This window comes from Diabrotica undecimpunctata, chromosome 10 (assembly GCF_040954645.1).
Source record: "Diabrotica undecimpunctata isolate CICGRU chromosome 10, icDiaUnde3, whole genome shotgun sequence".
Classification (NCBI taxonomy): Eukaryota; Metazoa; Arthropoda; class Insecta; order Coleoptera; family Chrysomelidae; genus Diabrotica; species Diabrotica undecimpunctata.
The window spans coordinates 42,535,814-42,562,272 of NC_092812.1; the positions used below are offsets into that span (position 1 = coordinate 42,535,814).

Consider the following 26,459-nt stretch of genomic DNA (forward strand, 5'->3'; position numbering starts at 1 on the left):
GTCTGAAGTTGTAACAACAGATACTCCTTCGTGCTCAGTAGTAATTCAACATCAGTCTGATTGATATTTAGACAATATAAAAGCCAACCATGAAAGCAAGTCATATATTGAAGTTTTTTCACTCTTTTTTGATAAAAAAGTAATTGAGAGCATTCTATATTTTACAAATATTTATGTATCGCAGAATAACCGTCACGATGTTGAAATGAATAACATAGATTTAAAAAAAATTATTAGCATATGTATATTATTTGGTTCACACTCTGCTTCAAGTTGATATGCATTGGTCAAAGGATGAGGATAAAGAAGTGCACATTATAAGAGAAAGCATGCGCCGACATAGATTTATATTTATAATTTATAATAGTGAAGAAACCGCTACATCAGTGTCAAACTGATGTACATGGACGTCAATCTAAATTTGCTTTAACCAGATGAAACCAGATTCGACAATATTGGCCACATTACAAAAAGAGACGATAGTGCAAGAATGTAGGATGTGCAAAAGAAAAGGTGTAGAATGCATCTACACCCCGAATGTTTCGAAAATTTTCCCCTTAAAATTGAATTTACATTTAAGATACGATATGTTCCTTTATTAAAAATTGTACTGTTTTCCTTGAAAATGAGAAAAAAAAATCTTTTTGGTTGTAAATTAGTCTTAATTTATGTGTTTTTAATCCAATCTAATAAATTAATTGTCAAATTTCTCTTTGTATATTGAGCGGCCGTTAATGGTTACTTACTTCAAAACTATTTTAAAGTTAATAATAAAGTCTAGGTATTTAATAAATATATTCCCAAGAAATAGAACACACTACGCCTATGCACATATAAAGTGTGGAACAAATAAACTAAAATATCATATTTCTCTCATTCCCATTCTTTCTAAGAACGTATGTATATATATATATATATATATATATATATATATATATATATATATATATATATATATATATATATATATATATAGACCAGCAGAATATTGATAAGTTTACCGATCTTTCAAACTATTCAATTAACTTGTCTTACTATACACTAGTGAATGGCACCAATTTATATTGTTGCGGGGGCAAATTTTATGAGACTTACCTTACTTTTTCACTTATTTACATGGGCGAAGCATACACAATAAAAATGACCCGGTAAGAATTTACTGCTGACATTTTACATGGTTCCCGCTACCGTTTAGTTCAATTTGTAGATTAGTCACCTTTAATTGAAAATTGTCCGACTATAGGGCACACATTTTGGCTGGTTGTAATTCTCATTGTACAAATAAGCGCCTGCCCTCCCATACGCGCTTCATTATTAGTTAAAAAACAACGGTTTTATAGTTATTTATGCACCAAAGGTGTTATGAAGATGATTACGCTCGGAGAGCAACATAATCCAGCTAGAGGGCCTCTGTCCAAACAGATGTTGCTCGATGGGCATAATCATCGGGTAACACCAGTGGTAGATATAAAATATGCATATATATATTTTGTACGGGCAGTAAAATAAAAAGTAAAAACGTCTCAATTTTAGTTTTTATATTATGTGAAGTGAAAAATAAAATCTTGTATGTACCACTGGTGTTACCGGATGATTACGCTCATCGAGCAACATGCATCCCTCGGGCCAAAGGCCCTCTGGCTAGATTATGTTGCTCTCCGGGCGTAATCATTATCATCACCCTTGGTGCATAATAAACTATTAAACTATTGTTTTTTAAATTGATAATGAAGCGCGTATGGCAGGGCGGGCGCTCTTGTTTCTCTGTTATACATGCCGCAGCCCGAGCGCCGGTCCTATTATAAGAGCATTAAAAAAATGTTTTAAAATGAAATAGGACCAAAATACTTATCGAAAAATGATAGAACTTGAATTTAGGCTCTTGGTGAATTTAAAAATAATGTTTTTACCTTTGTTTTTGAGCCTTAAAAGTCGTAATTTGGCATTTTCTCAGTTTTAAATTATTTATATCTCGAAAACGATCAAGTTTACAGAAAAATTATAATGGACCTACGTTCAGAATGATCCAAAAAATTGGAAAAAAATTTGTCCTGACCGAAAAAATTGATTGTTACAATTTGTTTAAAAAAAATTTGAACAACTTTTCGCCTGTTCACGTCTTGAACCTTATTTTGAGATATCTCATGAAAGTGAAGAAATGTTTTTCCGAACGAACACGAGCTCTTCGTCTTGATATTTTGACGAAATCCTCAGACAGGTCGATTTATATTTTGGATTGCCTCGGCTTGTATAATTCGAAATACTGATGACAACACCATTTTCATGTACATGAATGACATCATCGATGTTTTTTTAAATGGAACGATAATATTCCTTTTTCATTTTTGAATTCTGCTTTAACACTTTCGCTGCTGACTTATATGATAGACGAGTTGCCGGGTGCGGCATTTTTTTTCTAAAAATTTTAATATTTTGGGCTTTATAATTGCTTTAGTACTAAACTGAAGCCCATATATAGAGAGTTTAGTTGTTTTTTATCAATGTCACGCATGCGTGTCGGGCGCACCTAGGTATAAATTTTTTGCGATGTGCTGACTGACACGCATGCGTGTCAATATATTTTTTACTACTTTAAAATTTTATTGAAGACAATTTTAAGAAAACTAAGTAAAAACAAAACAAAAAGTAATAAAAACTTAAACACTAGATAAACAATAAAAAAAACTTCAAATTCATAACATACATAACTACGTAATTTGTTTATATGTATAACACAAAATGTTGCACTATTGATGGTAATGGTTAAAACATTCGACGTATAATCCGGGCTCTTTTGTACATTGTTGGCAGTGGTAAAGCATCATTTTACGGATTTTCTTGCCAGAGCACACTCTACATCGCTTTCTTAGTGTTTGTCCTTGGCCAAAATTTTGGTAATAATATGGACTGTTTTAATTGTCGGCCTCAGCTTGTTATTCATCCCAATGTTTAATAGTTGTTCCAAAACTGACAGTCGGTAGTCATAAAGGCTCATCGGACGTAAAACAAATGGTTTATGTAGCAAATACGAATTCATTAGCATCAAGTGTATGTAATGTATGCCCAACTTCTTGTACCAGCTTAATGATTTTCTTTCACAGGGTAGTAAGAGTTTAGTTGGTCTTGCCGATCGACACCCACCATGTTTTCCAGGATAATAAACAGCAGACATTTTATTATTGAAGAACGTTATTATAGGTCGTACTTTGTACAATCATTCTTGAACTTCTTCTCCACTGGCTGGGTTTCTAGCAAAATGTAAGCACCTCATAATGATAAGGAAACGATCCCTACTTATATGCTCCGAACAACATTTTAAATCAAATAATGGATGAGATTTCCAGTAATCATTAAGTCTATTTAATTTGATGGTTCCAGTGTGAATCAATAGTGCAACAAATTTTAACATTTCTTATCGTGAAACTGGCTTCCACTTTGTAATTCTTGATTTTTCTCTTATATGTTTAGAAAGGAATATCTCTTCTTTCCTCCTCGTCAGTAGATTCATATAACAAAGCTAACATCTCACTTTCACTTAGTTTATTAGATGTGAACTATCTGCTGCATACACTGTATTTAAAATGCTCTGTTAAATTTAACTGGTCAGATGTCACGCAAGTATGTCGTCAGACCTGGCAAAATAACTTAAAGTCACGCATGCGTGACATCAGCAGTGGAAGTGTTAAAGGCCATTTTTAAAAATGAAGACACTAATTAAAAACAAATTATATCACAAATTTTTAAACTAAAATGTTAAAAAACATGTGTTTGTGGATGTTTTTCTTTTATTTTTTTTTATATCTATGCGTTTTGTTTACAATAATAGTGTCAAATAATTCATTAATGTATTTTTAACTACCTTATTGTAATCTTTACAAATAATCGTACGTTTAAGTGAGAAGAATGTCGATCGAAGAATGTGGATCGGATAGCCAAGCGGGCTGGGCGGCTGGCTTCTCCTTCGCTTCACTGCGAGAGATGTCAGTTCAATCCCCAGCTCGGTGTACAGAAAACAAGAAGGCTAACGCAGTAGTTTAAAATTCTAAATGAATCTGCGGCTTAGTCTAGAATATGCTGGTATCTGATCGGCCTATGGTGGAGCAGTACGGCAAGAGATAAGGGCTTGCGGCTTGGTGATACTCCTCCATAGATCCCTACTGGAAGGGCGTGTGCCGCCTAAATACCGGGTATATATATATATATATATATATATATATATATATATATATATATATATATATATATATATATATATATATATATATATAAGTGAGAAGAATGAATTGAAAAATCCTGTATATATGTGGTGACAAGTCTCGGACACAAGAACAAGTTTGTGAATTATGGAATGCTAAGTATTCAGATCGTTATATTAATTAATTAACCGTAAGCAGAATAGAACAGAAATTTAGAGATCTCGGTCATGTAAGATATACTTATAAAAGTAGTCCTGCAATTGGTAATAATAAGCAGTTGAATTTATTATTAACTGTGCAAGAATATCCACAACAGTCCAGTAAAAAAAAATGCAGCGGAAAACTCACTATGCAAATCTACGGTTTTGAAATATTTGAAAAAAAAAAGTGGCACCCATACAAAGTTAATTTAGTTCGGGAGCTCAACGAGGACAATTATGATCGAAAGACGGAGTTTTGCGAAATGATGATGGAGCGATGTAATAATGACCCACAATTTGTAAAACATGTGTTTTCAGACGAAGCAACATTTTACTTAAATGGTACTGTTTATAGGCAAAACTGTAGGTATTAGTCAGATACTAATCCTCATTGAATGATGCGAAGCGCATACGCAATATCCGGAAAAAGTTAATGTTTGGACAGGAATTATTGGCAACAATATTTTGGAGCCATTTTTTTGTTGAAGGAACGTTGACTGCGGAAAAATATTTAGAAATGTTTCAAAACAATATTATTCCTACAATTGTCGCGCTATATCTAGATAACCAAAATCCAAATATACCTAATAATTTGATATGGTTTTAACAGTATGGCGCACCACCCCATTATGTGATGATAGTGCGTGATTATTTAAATACTGTTTTTCCCAACAGGTGGGTAGGTAGGCGAAAAAGTTTAGAGTTGCCAGGAAGATCTCCTGTTTAGCCCCTCTTGATTTTTACATTTGGGGTTCATATAAAAATGTGGGGGTCCCCACATAAAAAAGATCCTTTTTATGTGGGGATTATCCTATTCCGGGTTTGGTTTTACAGTGTCTGTTGTGAGTTGCCTGTTTCCACTACTTTTCTCAATTCTTCTCTCTCTTTGATTGTCGTTTCGATATTTCTAATTTTCATACTCCTTAAGTCTTCTTCCACTTGTTGTCTCCATCTCAGTTTAGGTCTGCCTCTGGTTCTTTTACCTGGTGGTATCCATTTCGTTATTACTCTTAACAGATTGCTCTTCTCCCTTCTCAATATGTGTTCATACTATCTAATTTTTTGTGCTTTTATTCCTCTAACTATTTTTTCTTGACCCATCCATTCTTGTATTTCGTGATTCATCCATTGTCTTGTATCCTCTTCGTTTTTCCTCTTTGGTCCCAGTATTTTTCTAATAATTTTCCTCTTAAAAAAACTTTCAATTGCTCTTCTTCTGTTGCTGTTAATGTAAATGTTTCTGCAGCATATACTACTATTGGTCTTATGGTCGTTTTGTAGATTTTCATTTTTTTGTAGATTTTCATTCCCTCTGTTGACTAGTGCTCCCAAATATTTTAATGTTTCAACCGCTTCGAAACTGTATGCATCTATTGGCTGTGCATGGGCATTTATTATGGACAACTTGTTCGGTTTGCTGTTTACTCTTATATATGATATTCTGTTACTTATGGGTTTAAATTCCATAACTTTATGTCTCATTTCTCCTATCACCATAAAAGCCGTTCCTCCATATCTCTGTTTTTCTTCGCCTGCATACCATACTTTATAATTTTCCTTTTCGAGTTTTCCATGTTCCCATATCTGGTTTCCTGGATTCCTGCAATATCTATTTTGTATTGTTTTAACTGTGTCGCTAGTTCTTCCATTTTTCCTGTTTTCTCAGCAGCGTCCAGCTCACGTTCCATGTTCCAATGTTTTTTGTCATTTTTCTAATTCTCTTTATTTTTTTTTGTATTTTTCTTATTATTCTGAATATACCTTGATTTATTTTCCTCTACGTTTGCATTGTCTGTTTTCTTTTTATCCATCTATTTTCTTTTTCGAGTTTTTTGGAGCACTTTCAATATCTGTGAGTTTATTTTCTCAATTCGAAATGAGGTAAGACTCATTCTCCCAGAAACATTAAATAAAGTTTTAAAAGAATTTCAATACCGCCTTGGTTATTGTCAGGAAGTAAACGGCATGCAGTTTCAATATTTAATTTAATTGTAAGATGTATTGTGTTACTCAAAATAAAAAAAAAATTGTAATAAACATTTTTCTCTAATTCACGAACTGATGATTTTAGAAATGTCTTATATTTTTGAAATCGTTTTTTAAAGCAACATTCAAAAACAAAAAAAAGAATATTATCGTTCAATTTGAAAAAACATCGATCACGTCAGGTACATGAAAATGGTGACGTCATCAGTGTTTCGAATTATACAAGTCCATGCGCAATCCAAAATAGAAATCGACCAGTCCGTGGATTTCAAAATGACACCAGTCAAAATATTTTTAGTTATAAAAATGTTGAATTTATGCAAACCTTTACGTCCTCACTATTGTGAATGCTTTAAATCTTTTACATACACTACTCAACAATTGAAGTGGATAATTTTAAAATTCCTAAAATTAACATATAAAACTATTTTTAAAATAATTGCCTGTACTATACTCTGTATGCTATCTTAATTGCCAATATTTTTTGCATGTGGTTTTTTTCTCCCTATTCTTATCGGCCCTTATCTCGTACAAAGAGAGACATGTTGTTCGAAACATGAATATATCATTCGTATAAAAGTGCTTGTATTGGCTTTACCAGTTGTCAATAAGTCAAGCAATCTATTTATCACAAAAACATTATGCCACAAAGACGTTTAGAACTAGTGCAGCTCGAGTAATTAGTTCGTTGGATCCAACAAGGCATAACTCAACAAGAGGTAGCTATGAGGCTAAATGTGTCATAAAGTGTGATAAGTCGTGCATAGAATCGGTATGTAGCAACTGGATGTGCAACATACAGGCATGGAGGAGGAAGAGAACGATCTACAACTTGTCGGCAAGACCGTTTTGTAGTTCTGATGGCAAGAAGAAACCCAACATTGACGGCTTTCAGAATTAACAGTATCTTCAGGCATGCTACTGGACAAGCGATTTCCAGTAAAACTGTCAGAAGACGGTTACATGCATCCAATTTAAGGGCTAGACGGCGCGCTACCCATCCAGGACTAACTAGGGAGCAGCGTGCATGCAGATATCGCTGGGCGATGGAACATTATCAGTGGAATTTCGAAAATTGGAGGAATTGTCTCTTTACTGACGAGTCCAGATTTCGTTTGTATACGAATAATGACCGAATATTGGTGTGAAGGGAAAGAGGTCAGCGTTACAATGAAAATCTGAGAGTCCCAACCACTCTTTTTGGAGGTGGATCCGTTTGCGTGTGGGGAGGCATATGTTTTGACGGTCGCACGGACTAAGTCGTCTTAATTAATGAGACAATGACTGCTACACGATATCGAGACAGAGTCATGGTACCAATAGTTGTTCCATTTTTTGGTGCAATAGGCGAACAATTTGTTCTGATTGATGATAATGCTCGCTCTCACCGTGGGAGAATTGTCAACGTGTGTATAGAAGCTCATGGCATTACAAGAATGGAGTGGCCACCGTGTTCACCTGATATGAATTGCATTGAACATGTTTGGGCCGAACTGTCTAGGCAACAAAACAGGCTCCTTTAACTGCTACAAACCTTAGATCGGTTGGCCAATACATTACGCGTGATTTGGGAACGTATACCGCAGCAGTTCATCAATAATTTAATAAGAGGTTTTCCAAATAGAGTTAAAACACTAAGGCGACACAGAGGTGGATCCACACACTATTAATTTTTCTTCTCGGGATATTAGAAATTGAGCAGGAATAGAAATTTTAGTTTGTTAATTTTACAATTTTTGTTTATTTTCTATTTTTTTTTCTTAAAGAATTTCTTTCTTTCGGTTCATCTGTATGAAAAATACGAAGTAAAAATAAATCTTTATTTATATCACTCCATTTTTCCATTTGACCTTATGAACAAAAAATAAAATACACATTTTCATAATATCCACTTCAATTGTTGAGAAGTGTATTAAAATTTACGTTCTGTAGAAAATTAAATAGGAAATCAATAAGCTGTGTACAAATAATTGTGGTTTCGAATTTAGGTATCAAAATGACTTCCAAGTGACTTACGAATCGATTATTTGAACCTAAATTGCAAGATAAATGTAAGTGTGTGATCTCAAGAAGACGATTTTCCGTAAGATTCAAGAAATAATTCAATTCTATCGTACACAATTTTCCTTCCTATTTAACAACTTATTATAATATTTTCTTCCATCAATTTCAGTAAATCAGTTTCCGTTGTGTTTGTCTTCTCTTACTGCAACTTTATTGTCTGGCAAAAAGGTCATAGGAAGAGACCCTAATAGCTTAGTTTTTTAGTTAAAACCAATTCATAATTTGTGGAGAATCTTTGACGAAATTGAATATCAATAGTTCTTTTTATACTCGTACAGTGGAATAGTCATTTAGGCTTGGGGTAGTAGTACTTTCATAAAAATTAAAACCGTAATGGCCAGTTTCTAGTTGATGTATATAAGGTAACTCCATACTATATTTTTAATGTACTGTTTTAGAATCATTTATAGTTATGTATTTGCGAAATAATTAATTTTATATTCATTTATTGTCTGTCACTACTTTTGCTTGTACCGATATAGTAACTTAAATCTCGTGCCATTGGACCTTTACAAAAACAAGTAATCAGAAAAAAAAACATAAACTTTTAAAGCAAAACTTATCGCTTCCCGTTAGGTAGTAAAACTTTTAGTTAAAAAATAATCAACTCGTTTGCAAGTTTTAATTTATTTATTCTTCTAACTGAAGTCAAGACAAAGATTAAAAAAAAGTTTTCTACAGCCAATAGAAGTAGAGTTAGCTTCATTAAAAAAAAAACAGAGCTGCTGCGTTTATACCAATTAAAAAGGCCAATTAAATGCCTATATTTTATGAAGATATAATTTTTATTAAAAAAACCTTTATTTATAGCCAAAAACTTAAGTAAAGTTGACTGTTTTTTCGAGTAGCCGAATCTGCTGGGTTTTAGCTGGTTCTCCTGTCGGCCCGGCGCACTAGTCCAAGCTGTAGAGACAAAAATAAATGATTTTGAGCAGTAATTAGTAAATTTTTGAAAGGGTTGGTTATACTTTTTAATTTCACTTTAAGGTGCAAAAAACGGTATTTTTTGATTATTTTTATTTTATCAGATCAATATTTTAGGGTAGAATGAACACAATAGTATAAAAGTACACAAATCAAGTTTTAATTTGAGTTATGCTAAATTCAATTTGACCCAATAGTTTATGCAAAATTAACGATTGAAATCATAAAATGTGAAATTTTCGCCATTTTCAATTTTTTAAATAACGTTTCTAAAAATTCTTTTTTTTATGCAAAATGCTTTATATTATAGCTCTTTTAATTACAAATCAAATGAGACTTCCTAAGATCCGATCGGTCAATTTTTTTTTTTCGAGAAACGTTCAATTGTTTAAAAAAATTCTTAAATTCCTATAAATTTTGCAGGGCAAGAACTTTTTTTAAAGATAGAGATCTAATTCCTAACGGATCCTCTTTTTGGTCGATTATATCTGCCCGCTAACAGAAAATGCTGCGGATGAGTATTGTTTGAGAGTTTATTATCAAATACAAGTTTGACTCTAAAATAATCTGGATCCGTTGGCAAAAGGGTGAAAACGGATTAGAATCGATCACATCTAATGAAAAAATGGTTCCTCCTGAGGTGTCAGAGGGTATACCATGTAAATGTATATTAGAATATGCGTTCAACAAACAGTGTGGTTGTTGCAAATATGGTCTAAAATGTACGCGAATATGCTCTAATATGGTCTAAAATATATCATATTATGTAAAATAAATATGATTAAAAGTTAAATTTAATTTAAAAAGAAATGTTAATAGTCACTAGAGTGTAAATCACAGCCAAAAAAAAATATCGCCAATGTTCACAAATTATTTCGCTGCCCCAGATAAAAAAAGAGCGAATTTGGTCCATATTTTACGAAGATGTGATAAAAACTGTTCCGAGCGGGGCGAATTTGAAGTGCGCCGGGCCGACAGGAGAACCGGCTAAAACCCAGCTGATTCGGCTACTCGAAAAAACAGTTAACTTTAACCATGGTTTTTGACTATAAATAGCTGTTTTTTTTAAACAAAAATAATATCCTTATAAAATATACGCCTTTAACTATTAAATGGCACTAATTTTAATTCTTAATTGTTTAATTTATTTAAAACACAGCAACTGTGATTTTTTAAACAAATTAAGCTAACTCCACTTCTATTGGTCGTAGAAAACTTTTTTCTTTAATATTTATCTTGACTTTAGCTATAAGAATCAACGAGTTAAAAATATGTGTACTGTATAGCAAGCGCTGTAGATTATTAATTTATAACGCAAAAGTCGCCCCTACGTCAACGCAATAAATAAGGGGCTGAAAAACTTATAAGCAATTATTTTTCTTCTTACATAAATATATTACAATTGACCTTATTATTCTTAGGAAGTCTCATTCCATTTGTAATTATAAGAGCTACAATATAATTCTTTTTGCATAGAATCGAAAGTTATTCAAAAATTAAAAATGGCGAAAAATTCAAATTTTTGGAGTTCAATCGTTAATTTTGCATAAACTACTATTGGGTCAAATTTAATGTAGTATAAGTTGCCTCCATATTTCATCCCCCTTCTAAAAAGGTGTCGGTATAAATGTTGAGTAGCCGCTGTCCAGGAACTTATCACGATATTGGTTGTTTCATTGACACAAATTTAATCATAAGTAAGTATATATATATATATATATATATATATATATATATATAAACAGCGCTACAGGTCTTGTAGGCTCCTGGCTTCTAAAAACTTGGTTATTTCCCTCCATTTTTTTCGGTCCCATTTCCCCGTCCTTCAGTATTGTTTTACATTTCGATTCTCTGGCATTCGTATAATGTAACCAAGCCATCTAGCTCTTTGGCTCGTATTTTTGCCGTAATTGCTGGTTTTTCCGTACATCCTCATTATTTCTTTATTTGTTCGTCTTCTCCAAATATTCTCTGCCGTCTTTATTCCTCCGAAGATTTTTCTGAGCACTGAGCAAGTAAGTAAGTATTAAATCATAAAGTAACCATGTGTAATATGTATATAGTCAGAGAGCAGAGAAATCTGAATTTGGAAAAAACGTTATATTTCTTTGTTTTTTAAATGGTTAAAAGTGAAATGCCAAAAAATTATCAATCTGCCACCCTTTCGGAAAAACATAGTAGGTGATACATCGGCATTTTCTATTAGCATTTAACGATGACGTCACATCTATAAAACTGCGTAAAGTATTTTACATATAAGAAAATAATATTGTTTTAAACAAAAGTTAATAATTTATAATGAAATCCGAATGGTTTTAAGTGACATAGTCACCACATTAGCGTACGCTGTCTAAAATATTTCTTCGGCAGACGAGCTCTCATCATCGTCACTATCCAACAGATCAATAATAAATTGTTTACTATTTGAAGCTAATTGTCCTAGTCTTCTGTATTCATTTTCTACATTAACTACATGGTTTACTGCTTTTTTCCAGTCGGTAGTTGTGATAGTTCATACCTAATGAAATCAAACACATTGGCGTCAAATTTTGGAAAAATATTTTTCCTACGAATTTATTTTTTTACCTCAAAACAGTATGGCCATGTTCTGTTGCAATCGTATCCAGTAGGGGAGGCTGGTGTCGGTTGTAACAAATGTCACAAATTGATTTTTTTTACTAAGTTGAGCTTTGTTAAATTTTTAATTTATTCTAACCTATACTAGGGACTCTATTACACAGTATCTTTGGCTCAAAAGCTGCTTAAGTATTACAGAAATGAAATTATGACCCTTTGTGTCAGGTTACCTCATGGTTACAATTGACACCTTATTGGTGTCAATAGTAACAGAGCTGGTGTTGATTGTAACAGATATTAACCTATAGTATACAGTAAAAATAAATTAAATAGGAAGTAGTAAAAAATATATTTCATATTACAATGACAGAAAATAATAGATATGTGTAAGCATTAGAAATAAAAACAATAACAAACTGGTAACATATTTTTACAGAGAAAAAACTAATCACTGTCAGATTCACAATTGAAGCAAATGTAGAGTGGGCTTTTGTTTGTACAGTTTAAATGTGCCCAGTGCTTACATTCTCGACATTGTAACCAATCTTCGGAGCTTGATGAATATGGACCACCGCATACCAAGCACAAATTCCTCATCGGAAGACTCAGAAGAATCTTTTTCGGTTGCTTTCAGGGGTGCTCTTCTCTTTTTGATATTTTTCTTCGATGGCGCTGGCAAAGATTTTTTCTTTAGATTATGTTCAAGCTGAACTTTACGCTTGATGGTGTCCCTTTTCTTCGAATTTTCTTCTTCAATCAACATCTTCTCTGGTGTATCAGTCAGAATAGCTGTCTTTCGTCTCATTCTTCCTCCTTTTTTGGGCTTGGTTAGGTCTACTTTCGGCAATGGCTTAATATCTTGAGGCGAAATAAATACTGCTGGATTATTAGGCTTGGGTGATGGAGTAGTGTGTATTTTTGGTGACAAGGTAGTGGATAGACCCGGTTGACTTTCCAAGTGACTGTTGTGTTGAACTGTAGGTGATTCTGGTTGATTATTTTTCTTTTGGTTTTCTTCATATAGAGATATATCAGTTACAGTTGATGCATTAAAATCACTATCGTTGAAAATCTCTCGATTGAAAGGCCAAATACCAGTGCAGGAGAAACCAGCAAGAATATTGACAGGCGTAGTGGCCAAAGGAAGTGATGTTTTTACAATTGAAGGCAAATCGTATATAGTCATTCTTTTTCCAGGATTATTTTTTATCCACTGATCACCAGCATTATTAAAATATTTCTTAAACGGACCATATACCCCACGATCTAAAGTTTGAAGCCTATGTGAAGTGTGCGGCGGAAACGAAAGTAGAGTAATGAAATTAGCTCTGCAAAATTCATCAGATGTCGAAATATGAGACGATTGGTTGTCTAGCAATACAAGCACTTTATTAGCTTCACTTGGCTTTACGTGTTTAACAAAATGTTTCATAAAAACAAGAAATTCATTATCTTGCATCCATCCAGACTTATTTTCAGTTCCTATACACCCAACTGGTCCATCTCTTATAAAGTGGTCTTGAAAACGTAATCGTGGGAAGACGAATATTGGGGGTACGGTATTTCCCACTGCATTAATGGCTACACATAGTGTTACTAGAGTTCCACGTTCCTGGGATGAAATTTATCCTACTTGCTTAGTTCCTTTTCTAGCTATAAATTTGGATGGCTTCTGAACAGTCGAAACACCCGTCTCGTCAATGGTATATATATATATATATATATATATATATATATATATATATATATATATATATATATATATATATATTGAAATGAATAGAATATAGGAGAAAGAAAAATAGTGTTTAAAAGGTTGATTTACGGGTTATATACTGGATAATGTTGGATATTAAAAGTATTTGGTTGTTTTAATGAGTTGTATACTGGAGAATTTTATAAGGATTATTTGTGTGAGGGCATTTTTAAGAAATTAGCATATAATAATTGTAAAAAGTTGTATTTTAGTAATTATAATGTGGTAGATATATTTAAGTGAGCCATGTGACTAGGCAACCAACTATACATGTGAGTGACAGACAGATATACATACTCTCCAAGTGACATTTTAAATAATTAGGAATATAAAGTGGGGTTATAATAATAATGTTAGTTTAAAATGTTTAATTTATATATATTTACTGATTTAAGTGTTTATTCTGATCTGAAAAGCCTAAATGTCAACAAAATTATCAATAGAAAATTAACGAATTCTCCAGAATGCAGAATTTGACCTTTGTTTACGGTCGAACATTCGGGAATAATGGTTATGTCTGTGGATCGAACATATACTGTTTCCAGAAAATTCAGACATGTATTTAATGGAATAAATCGAACATGATTTCTTACCAGATGTTGTTCCTGTTTTGAAGACGAACTGTTCGGAATTTTTTTAAAGAAGTCTTGAGTGATAGCTGGCACTTTCCATAATTATCACACTGCTGAGTGTTATATTAGGAAGTAATATATTCTTAAACCACTCTTCGAATATATTAAAATTCATATTCTGATAATAATCTACACTACATTTTTCTATTTTTTCCACAAAGTTTTAATCCATTTGGCCCCCAACCATTTGAAGATACACAGTGCACAATAATCATTCGAGAACCTTTATTCGGAGGTACTGAACCATCAGTCCAACCCTTGCTAGCGGTATCATGCTTGTCATACCATGTCTCGTCTAAATAATAAATTGTTCACTTTTGGTCTCGATATTCTTCAATTTTTTCTAAATATTGTAAACGCGAAAGTAATATCCTCTTACTTTCTACAATAGCCACTCGTTTATCGACGATTTTGCATTATTTTTTTCAGCTGTCTGCGTAAAGTGGTTTTATGGCAGGTTCTTACCATCGGAACAAGCTTGCTGTATATAATATCAATTCTTGTTATTACATTTTTTTCGTATTCCTCCTAAACTAAATACTTAAAACATTTAGCAGTCACGATATTACGATGTTTACGTTTTCCAACATCCGATCTTGTTTTTTTCTCTTTTTAACACTACTTTTCACAATGTCGCGCATTGTAGAATACGGAATTCCTTTGAGAAAATATGCTTTTCTTATGATGCTGCCTTTACAACCATTTTCAGGATCATTTTGCAAATTTTTTTAATGTTCATACAAATTTCCTTGCATTGATCATTCAAAACAATCTTTTGTTTGGAAGTCGTAAACTCTCTACAGTTCCAGTCTCAGTGTCGTTGTCTTTTATATTACTTAAATGACTGTCGACTATTACACTTTCTCTACTACTGGTTGGGTTCTCTTGCTCCATTTTCTTTATATACAGATAGACAGTTTCAAAAAACAAACAACAGAAAAATACTGCACTTATAACGATCGCCTCAAAACAACCAAATTTCAACACAACTTAAAATTGAAGCATTGCACATAATTATGTAAACAACCTCGTTGCAAAGATGACAACTAAACGAAAAATTTGTAAGTCCAGTACCTTTAAAGATAAGCACTTGCCGGTATTTTAACAATCTCATTACTCACTGTAAATTAGTTATTTTAGAACTGGCATATTAGTACATACATTTAAAATGATTAGACGATAAATACATATTAATCAAGAGAAATTAAACGTTTATTCTACTTTTAAGGACAAACAAAGCAAGGTCATTACCGGGACTGAATTCAAAATCATTCTGTACATTATATTTGGAGCATTATTTGCTTAAAATGTCTCATGATTCTTGGTAAAAAAATATCTTAATTTGTCTGGACTAAAGGTGGTATTTGTTTGATTTTGTCGACGGACAATAGATAGATAGAGGCAACTTTACAGCTCAAATTAAAGCTTTTTTATGTACTTTTATTCAATATTCTGCTTATTTTACCCTAAGATATTGATTTGATACAATAAAAATAATCAAAAAACGTCATATTTACATCTTAAGTGCCATAAAAAAATTATAATCAACAGTTTGGAGTTACAAACACTTGAGGTTCCTTCATAACGTTGTGCCGGTTTCAAAAATTCTCTTAATGCTCAAAATCATTCATTTTTGTCTCTACAGCTTGGACTAAGATAAACAATACTATTACAACAATTACCACGATAAATTGAATACTGTAGATAAAGATAAAAAATCTTTTGTGTACATTTGCATTTGTGGTTTCGAATAGGTAGGCGAGGAAATAAAGCACTAAACATGCAAGATGAATCAATGTTGGAACTTTTTGCGTTCGAATGGGAAGTGTCAGGAAAGTTTTTGAACAAAATTCATGGTTAAAATTAAGTACATAGAAAATTAAAAATTTAAACTCAGAAAATATCGACAGAAAGGAGTTCAATTCTGTTAATCGGGAGTTTTCGACGTCGATGAATAGGAATATGATAAGGACAATGGTTCTCGAGCTACCTGGTTCCCAGGATGGACCTCATCTCCTGGAGTATGTTAATTTCATCGAAATCAGTGGAAAGTCTACTAGGGGTTTTCGAGGTCGCTAAACACGAATATTACGACGGCGATGGTATCCAAGGTATCTGGTGACCTCGTCTTCTGGAGTTTCATATTAATTTCATTCTAAATCAGTCAACAGTCATTACTCGGAGGTATTTGAGGTCGCTGAACACGAATAGTCCGTTGATAAATGACCTCAGAATACCTTATGCAACTTTATATAAAACTTCAAAAAATTATCCAAGAGTATTTTTTAAATTTGGCGCATTTAAGCAGTTGGTAGCGCCGATGAAGTGCCAGGTGATTATATTTTAATCTCCCCTGTAGCAGTTCCCGTCTTTAACTTTCACATGTGCTCTTATACTTATTAACTCACACGTAACTAGTACACAGGTATCCTTTAAGTTATATATATATATATATATATATATATATATATATATATATATATATATATATATATATATATATATATATATAGTTAAAGTGCGTTTTGTTCTCCTCGATGTAATTCAAATTATTATGAAAATCACTGTTTTTATATCAAAATGTGGATGTAGAAAGAATGGCTTGGTTTGCAATTTGGCACGTAAAGATTGTGCTGGATGAAAATTGCATGAATATAAAATAAATTTAAATGATACGATTATTTGTTACATCATCTTTTTTATTTAGTAAAAAAATTTTGTATTTATATTCAAGAAATCTTATTTTAACTCTTATTTGAAAAGCACACTTTCATAAAAATACTAAATAACAAATTGACAAAAAACTTCAAGAGACGAGATCCACGCTAGACATCGAATACCTTGGAGATCATCGTCGTCGTAATATTCGTCAACCCAAAATCCACCGAGTAATGACTTTTGACTAATTTCGAATGAAAATAACAAAACGCCAGGAAAAGAGGTCCACATTGGGCTTCAGGTAACTCGAGGATCATCGCTGTCAAAATATTCGTGTTCAAGAGACCTCGAAAACCCCTAAAGTAATGACTTTCGATTAATTTCGAATCAAAATAACATAAAACTCTTGGAGACGAGGTCCACCCTGGGCACCAGGTAGCTTGAGAACCATCGTCGTTATGATATTTATATTCAGCGACCTCGAAAACCGACGAGTTATGACTGTCGACTGATTTAGAATGAAATTAACATACTCCAGGAGACGAGCTCCACCGTGGCACCAAGTAGCTCGAGAACATCGTTATCATATTCGTATTCAGCGACCTAGAAAACTCCCAAGTAGCAAAATTAAACTCATTCCTATCGATATTTTCTTAGTTGCAAATTTTTCATTTTGGAAATGCATTTTCCTTATGCACAAAATGCAATTTTAATTTTACCACCACCACCATGAATTTTGTTCACAAACTTTCTTGACACTTTCCCGAATCGAATGCAAAAAGTTACACAGCGATTCATCTTGCTGCGGAAAATTTCGGGATTACTCCGGTCTGCTCGCTATACATTTTTCGGTCCTTGCTGAGCTTCATCGCGATTTTTCTGACTACTTTTTCGTAGTCCTTCTTTGGGATATAGTCTACAAGGGGATCCAGTTCCATTGTTTCTGGATGACTGAGGCAACATAGTTCCTCTTCCTTTTTTGTTAGGTCTTGGTCTATTCTTTGGAACCCCCATCAGAGATCAACAAACCGGGAGAATCGGTGGTAATAACCGGGGTTGAGCCGTCCTTAGCTTCCACTTACCGTAGCCTGAAGAGCCCCTCCATCACTAAAAGGTCTCGCGGTTTTCGGGGAGGAAGCTGAAGATTCTTCATGTTCCGTTGAAAGTAGTAAATGTGAAATTAAAGATTGATCAAATAATTTATCAATATTTGTTAACAGATACAGTTTTCGTCAATATATTTTCTAATAGATTTATAAACTCAATTAGAAGTTTTTATTAAAATTGGCTTTACTCTTATTCCCATTATTTCAAAGTGTGCGTTATTTTTGTCCATAACTTTATATAACGGTCTCTTAGCATTTTCCAATTGCACATAAAGATAAGATAACATTATACCGATATACAATTTGTATGAGATCATTTATACTTTTTCAATCAGAGTTGAACAGTTATAATCGAGAAAACTTAATAATTCGTTGCTTGAGTGTGATATGAAACTTGCTTTTTGTATTTTAACGTGTTTATATTTTTAATATAATGATACTATTGGAAATTGGTGCTCTAGATCACGAAAATATGTCATGGAGACGATATAATTAAGTGTGTTATAAAAGGTGAAGACTATTAAATGACATATTTGATCAAGCATTTAAAAAAAAAGTAGTTATATTGCACTTTATAAATATACAAATGTTAAATGAATAAAAAGGGACTGTAATATAAAACGGGATGTTACATCACTGTTGCATTTTTGTGTAGCTTTGTGAGTGGATTTTTTTATGATATTGGATACATGTTAATCTAACTTTTTGTATAAAACATCAAAGTATTGTACGTGTATATAATGAGAAACGTGTTTAATAAATAAAGGGTGCATCACACATTCAATAAACTGAAAAATAAATAGGAAAAGGAAATTATTGCCTTTATTCAATTTTCATTGATTTATTCGTGCACTTCCATGCAATTTTGCTGTTGTTTGCTTGCTGATTATATTTGCAGCTATTGAATTTTATTTCTGGTGTATTTTCCAGTTTCTTTTTTAACTTTTTTTACCACGTTTCTTATCTACATCTTCGTTACGTCTTCTTGTACCTCCCCTTATGCACCTTTTGCACCCGTTTTTTTTTTATTTTAAATAAATCATATAGCACGGGTAATCGTTAACTTTGTCCAATATACTATGATTGTTTAATGCTTTTAGTTAAATAATTCTATTGGAATGGAATTTGTAATGTATTACACATAATGTTACTCATAATACATTTAAAATATATTTCTACGTGACTACTTTTCATTGTTTGAATTTATAGAGCGGGTATGGCATAGGTTTTGTTATATTTTACAGTGTTTTTTTTTGTAATATCGCCTGGTTTTTTGAGGTAAGGAATTTTTTGTTTTTCTAGTCTTATACACTCTACTAAAATAGTGTGTGTGTAGAGGAAGGGATGGCCTTAGACATAATCTATTAGCCACAGGATTTATTTTATTCATACACATATACATATTAGGTGCCTATAAGGTTAAATATCGATTTTAGCTTGTTTAACGAAATTTATTATTGCATCTAAAACGCGTTTATTATAGCTGGATAACAAGAAACCAATGTTGCTAGAAAGAGTAGTGTTGTGTTCTATTAAAGAATTATATAGTTTAGAGATAGCCATGCCATTTTTTTTACACTCCAGAAACATGTGGTTAATGTCACCTATGGACGTGTTGTCACAGCCACATAACGGGGAGTTTAGTATCCCTAATTTATGAAGGTGCGCCGGAAAACGGCCTTGATTCAATTTCAAGCGTGTTACTGTTGAAGATCTTTTTATATAGTCAAAAGTTATATCCGGTATTTTATTTGGAAGCTGTGGGTGAAGCTGGAAATAAAGATTTTTCTGTGTCTTGCTAAAATTATTGTAAGATTCTCACCATCTGTCACTAATATATTTTTTTAATTTGGTTAAGTCAGTATAAGAAAAGATTTCTACAAATTTATCTGATTTACAAGCTTCTTTTGCTTCACAATCCACCCTTTCATTACCTATAATACCGCTGTGACCTTACTGAAATAGTAAAAGTATCAATCTTAGATTATGTGTATAAATTTGTTTTGGGATTTTGAGTATGCACATAATCGTGACGACCAGATCATCTACACAACCTTGAATTGTAAAACATGCAATGCATTTTTATCAGTAGATCATCAACAAATAATTATTTCAGCATGGTCGATAACTCTTCTCCTTAGGGACACACATATATCCAATATTTGTAGTGATGATTTGAAAGAGTATTACGTTAACGAAAAGATCGATATGTATTTCTTTGGCCACTAGGGTCTTTTCTATGTGGTTATATAATCAATATATAGCAGTTATTAAAAAAACAACTTATATATGAAGTATGAAATGAAATGGAGTTTGATATCGGTAATAAAACAAAAAAGTATTAGAAACAAATATCATAAGTTTTTCCATGATAAAAAAAACCTTATCAAAGACTTTACCAATTTTGTGATATTTTCCCAAGCAATTACTTAAAAAACTGACGATATCCGAGGAATTAATATTAATTTGTTATTTATAATAACAAAGATTTATTGATCTGGTTACTTGTTTTATGAACTATTCTGTATTTTTGTTATTTGCATGTTTTTTCCTAACATTTACTTGCTTGGCTAAACAATTTTATGCTTTTATCACGGCAGCTTGGTCAATAGGAGGGTGGAACAAAGGCGAGAACATAGCATCACACATACAGAAATTACCCAAAGGTAGGCTTGTATTTGACTCATTTCATCACCATTTTTCTTCTCCTTATGTAAATATTTTTGATATATTAATAATGTGATAATTAAGAAGTTAGTTTTTATTATCATGAATTTTTTTAGTACTTTTTATCTGGGAATCGGATCGAAGTAATTGTAGAGGGTGCATTGTAACATCCAGTTAACATTGGTTTTGGTTTATTTTTACATCTATTTATTAAATCATATTCATTTTGTGTTATTTTTAGGAGAATATTACAAGAACAGGGCCCCGATATGCAGCACTACAAGTAAGTTGAAGCTGCATGAGATTCTTTTTAATTTTAAGATACTTTATCGTATTAATTTTTATATTTAACCGACTGATTTTGTTTCCACAGAGGCCCAGATGTTTCGAGTACTCTGAGTGACGGTGTGTATCACCCACATAGTAATGGACAGTCGGAGCATTCGCCAAATTCGAGCCACATGTCGGTACACAGCGACGAGCCACTAGTGAGAAATCAGAAGCAACAGACGACTCAACAAGTAACGACTGTGACTAAGGTCGTACGAGAAGTACAACAGTTAGACGATCAAGCAGGAGAATACATTCCGGTTTCCTTGGGATCATATTCCCATCCTTCTCAATACGTAGACTACATTGAACAACCACCACATCATATGTATTCACAGTACCATCAACACCCCCATTACCAAGACTATGACCACTATCCGAACCCTTACGGTGCCTATATGGGCTACGCCGCGGGAGCTGAAAGACCCCCCACTCCACCTAGTCCTAGTGAACATAGTGTTGACCCCTCTCCTTTGCCTCTGACGTCTCAGCCTAATGCTGCCTACGTTGGTTCAGGTTACGATGAACTACCTGAACACTACAGGGTCACTCCATCACCCGGTGGACCGATAGGTATAGATCCCTACCAAGATGATTCCGCCGTAGTGTATGGTTATGTTTCACCCTCTCCTTATGGCACTGCGCCTAGTCTTTCTAGACCTTATGTAGATAGTATTAATGGACCTGTACCAGTAGGAGCCACCATGAGATTGTTTGAGGACGAGGATCTTCAAAAGCATGTCAGTAAGATGTCCCTGCACGGTCACAATGTTGGACTGACCCATGATAGGGCACATAATATAGCTTCTCCTGGTAGTATTGGCGGAGACGAAGATCAAAGGGGCATGCGTTGGCGTGATCCCAATCTTACTGAAGTCATTGGATTCCTCAACAACCCAAACAATGTGATTAAAGCCAATGCGGCAGCCTATTTACAACATCTGTGTTATATGGATGATCCTAACAAACAAAAAACGAGAGCTCTAGGCGGCATACCCCCTTTAGTTAAATTATTGTGTCATGACAGTATTGAGGTGTATAGGAACTCTTGCGGAGCTTTAAGAAATTTGTCTTATGGCAGACAAAACGACGAAAACAAAAGAGCCATTAAGAACGCAGGCGGTATTCCTGCTCTGATCAATTTATTACGAAGATCAAATGAGGCTGAAATAAAGGAACTGGTCACTGGTGTCATCTGGAACATGTCATCGTGTGAAGACCTCAAGAGAAACATAATAGACGACGGAGTAATAACCATTGTTACTTTTATTATAATTCCACATTCCGGCTGGGATCCACAAGGAAATCACGGGGAGACTTGTTGGTCCACAGTATTCAGAAACGCATCTGGTGTCCTAAGAAATGTCAGTTCTGCTGGAGAATATGCTAGAAAAAAATTAAGAGAGTGTGAAGGTTTAGTTGATGCATTACTTTTTGTTGTGCGCTGTGCCATAGATAAGTCAAATATAGGCAATAAAATTGTAGAAAATTCTGTGTGCATTCTACGTAATCTGTCGTATCGATGTCAAGAGGTTGAGGATCCAAACTATGATAAGAATCCTTTACCAACTCAAACTAGGGTGGCCGCTACCTCATCTAAAGGTAAGTTTATACTATTATAATATTTATTTAATAGTAGTCTTCCAACACTAACACTAAAACATGATAAATTTATAGCGTTTATTTATTTAACCGTACAAATATATTTATTAGACTAAATCTAATTACCTTGATATTATAGTCCCCTCATTTTATCGGCATATTTCTAGAATTCCGTGGAACTCTCGCGACGTCAGAACAGCTGTAGACCTCGATCAATAGCCTCATGTTCGTATAAATCTCCCAGTTGTATAAAAGTGGCAAGTGACGTTTTTCGCTCCGCACCGGTAACCATGCGGTTACAGACTAACGCCTGTACAATTGTGTCTAAATCTTTCTTCCGCCATATTTCGGACAACCCTTCAACTTGGAGTTTCAAAGTTTCTTCGGAAGCTGGAACAAACTTCCCTCGAAAGATGGATGCCATTCATTGTGTCTTTAATACTGGCCGGAAAGTAGTCATCTAGAAGTGCAAGTAGGCCTTGCTTTTCTTCAGTGGTAATACCATGTCTTGCCTTACTGGTACCTCCATATGTCCCCATGAATTCCTCAAATTCCTGAGGTCAGGCACTTCTTTAACTTGGTTTATTTCCATGTCTTCATCTAATTCGTAGTCTTCGAATGACGCCAGCCGGTTATGGTGTACTATCATTGTTTTCCCTTGGGAATCTTGCTTATTAGGTAGACATCTTCTCGGACCTTTCCAGAACTGCTGCAAGTTGGAAGAACAACTCTTTCGCTTATTTAGATTATCGAGCTCGACTTTATCATTCTTCTTAAAATTTAAACATCCCTTTTCGGTTTGGATATCGTAACGTTTTTTCATTCTATCTCTAGCGATCTGAAGATGGGAACGGACCAACTCGTGTATATCGTCCATTCTTTTTTCGTAATTCGATCACATAATCTTCACCGGTTACGTCTTCTCCAAGTCGACATCTAAACTCTAGATCGCAAGGTAGTCACATCTCACGTGCAAACAGTACTTTTGCTGGTGTTTGGCTGACATTAACAGCGGATCTGTAGGCCGGAAGAACGGAAGGTACTGATCCCAGTCTTTTCTGGTGATTGGATATCATTTTTGCCAAATACTTGCCAACTGTCTTATTCATTTGCTAGTCCTTCCGAAGTTTCTTCCTTGGTCACTACGGATCTCCAAAGACACCCCAAATCGGCTGATGTACTCTTTGATCAACATATCTGCAATGGTCTGGAATTGCGTAGATCTCGACCCACTTCTTGAAGTTATCCATCACGACCAACATGTACTTGCAACCATTTTCATTTTCAGGAAATGGCTCGGCATTGTCCAAATATATTCTTTCGAACGGACTTCCAACATTGTATTGTCTTATAGGAGCTTTTCTTTTTCGGTAAGGTCCGTTACTCGTGGCACAGGTAGTACATTTCTTACACCAGTCCTTTATATCTTGGGAACTGTTCATCCAATAAAACCGTTCCCGAATTCTTTGAATATTTATTTACACTGAAATGCCTTCCTGATAGACTGTCGTGTAACTGATGAAGTACTTCGGCTATTCTGCTCTTTGAAATCACCAAGTATGTTCTCTTCTCGGAACCATCATCATTTTCCAGTACTCGCTTAATCAAGCCGCTTCTATGATAAAGGAGTTCGTTCCACTGGTCCAATACTGGTCGACGGTTGTATTCTTTCCATTTTCGAATTTTCTGTAAAACTGGATCTTTCTCTTGTTCTTCTCTGATCTTAGTAGGCGTCCACTTCTAGAGAGAGATTCAGCGTGCCTATGCCTAACTCCGACCCGATGCTCAATCTTAAAATCGTATTCTTGGAGTTGTTCAATTCATCTGTCTATCTGACCCTCTGGATTCTTCAACTGCATTATCCACTTGGGCGCCATAGTCCGTTCGGATTAAAAACTTCCTTCCATAGAGATGTAGATAAAAGTAGAAAGTTGTAGAATTGTATAATATAGACTAACCCCTAATAAAATACTAACTCCTAATAATATATTCGTAGAAAAATATTCTAGAAAAGAGCGAAGTTTGCATCCCGGACTGGTAGGATCATGAGTCACGTAGATTTCAACTTAGAGTCACAATTTCGGAATTTCTCTGAGCTTCTACTACCAGCAACAGTTCATGACTCAATCTCGATTCTAGAATCTCCATGTCCGTCTTAAGCTACAATATTAAGTAAGAAAAGATCAGAATCAATTTTAAAATAAGAGTATTAGACGAGGTTTGTAGAACAACAAACTTTGTGGCTTTTGAAACATTAGATTGGGGGACCCTGTCCGCCCTTTTCCATTTTCTTCTTGATCTTCGTCTATATTTTGTCCATTGTTTTCAGCCATTTGTCTTGTTAACTTTTAGAGTTTAATTATTCTTATGTGTTGATACCAGCTCAAAAGTGAAGGAGACATGTTGAAAGTATGACAGGACATGAATATCAAAAGTTCCAGACAAGATTTTCACAAGGATTTATGTCGGAAAATTACTTTAAATGTGTTGTTAATTATTCATACTTATATGTGTATTTATGTTATGAAAATATTAATGTGTCTTATAATTTATGTATTTTGAGTTAATAAACTACTACTACAGCTCCTACGTGGCCGAAATGTATTCAACATGTTATAAAAAAAGAACACCAAAAATGTGGATACACCTTTACTTGTACAGAAGGTTTATTCTGAAAAACTGTTAGTAATGCTATAATTAGCAGTATTGATTATAATAGATCCCTGCTGGACCTCTATTATATTATCTAATTCCCACATTTTTGGTTCTACCTGTAATACAACATGTAACGCATTTTTGCCATTTTTTTTTTGAGTTAACGGTTGGACACAGCCTCGCTAAATAATTTTGTTACATCTGGGAATTTTAGGTCGTGTTTTTGGCGGCTACGAAAATTTTTTATATTAGTTCCTCATATAAGTTCGATGGGATTTAACTCACAATGATTTGGAACTAGTCTCAAAACACGGTTTTTACTTTTAGCCATTTCGTCAACTATATATTTATCATAAAATTTCTTATGTTCCTTGACAATTGCTAATAGTTGCACTTTGAGAAGCAAAGAGAATAGATAAGGATAGCGACACGACACAGCCACCAATCACGCATCCAACTCTGTTTACTTTGAGCTCGTCTTGAATCTGAACAGACTTTATAAACAAGTATACCTGGCAAAAAATTTAAAAGAACAGCAAACGAAGCTTTGGAAAAACTGAACCAAACTATGGAAACTATTCTTGAAAGACCAGAAATAATCACAAATGAATTTTAATGCCTATAACACAAGGCAAAGTGGAAGAAGCTCTAACGAAAGTGAAAAATAGAAAGGTTCCATGGAAAGATGGAATAGCAAAGAGCTCATAAAACCTGGCGGACCATAGTTAATCCATCAGTTACCAATCATGTTTAATAAAGTCATAAGATTATGACAAATATCTGGGGTATACAGAAAATCAGTATTATGATTCCACTTTGTAAGAAAGTCGAAGAAAAAACTACCTCAGAAATTATAGAGGAATAAACCTGTTAAGTTCAATTTTTAAACTCATAACAAGAGTACTAACGAGTATAAGGTGAATAGTTGAAAAATCTCCAGAATCCTACAGAAACAAACAAGCCTACATGTGCTTCGTCGATCTAGAAAAGGCATTTGATAGACTGCGACTATCAGGCGCTATACATCTACTATATAATAGACAAGTACCATTGGATGTCATAAAACTGATATAAAAGATATACGTAACACACTGACAGACAGAACT

The 26,459-nt window shown here is 33.8% G+C and overlaps 1 protein-coding gene across 7 annotated transcripts in view; it reads left to right on the forward strand.

Annotated features, from left to right (window-relative positions):
- Positions 1–26,459, forward strand: part of p120ctn (adherens junction protein p120) — a 63,851-nt gene that overhangs the window by 30,462 nt on the left and 6,930 nt on the right. For 2 of the 7 annotated variants that reach the window (XM_072545890.1, XM_072545893.1), the window contains 3 exons: positions 20,700–20,765; positions 21,008–21,049; positions 21,140–22,698. In XM_072545890.1, the coding sequence (XP_072401991.1) occupies positions 20,700–20,765; positions 21,008–21,049; positions 21,140–22,698 (1,667 nt within the window). Of the gene's footprint in view, positions 1–18,433; positions 18,610–20,699; positions 20,766–21,007; positions 21,050–21,139; positions 22,699–26,459 lie in introns of those variants that run through there. The other 5 variants (XM_072545891.1, XM_072545892.1, XM_072545894.1 and 2 more) reach the window with 4 other exon arrangements.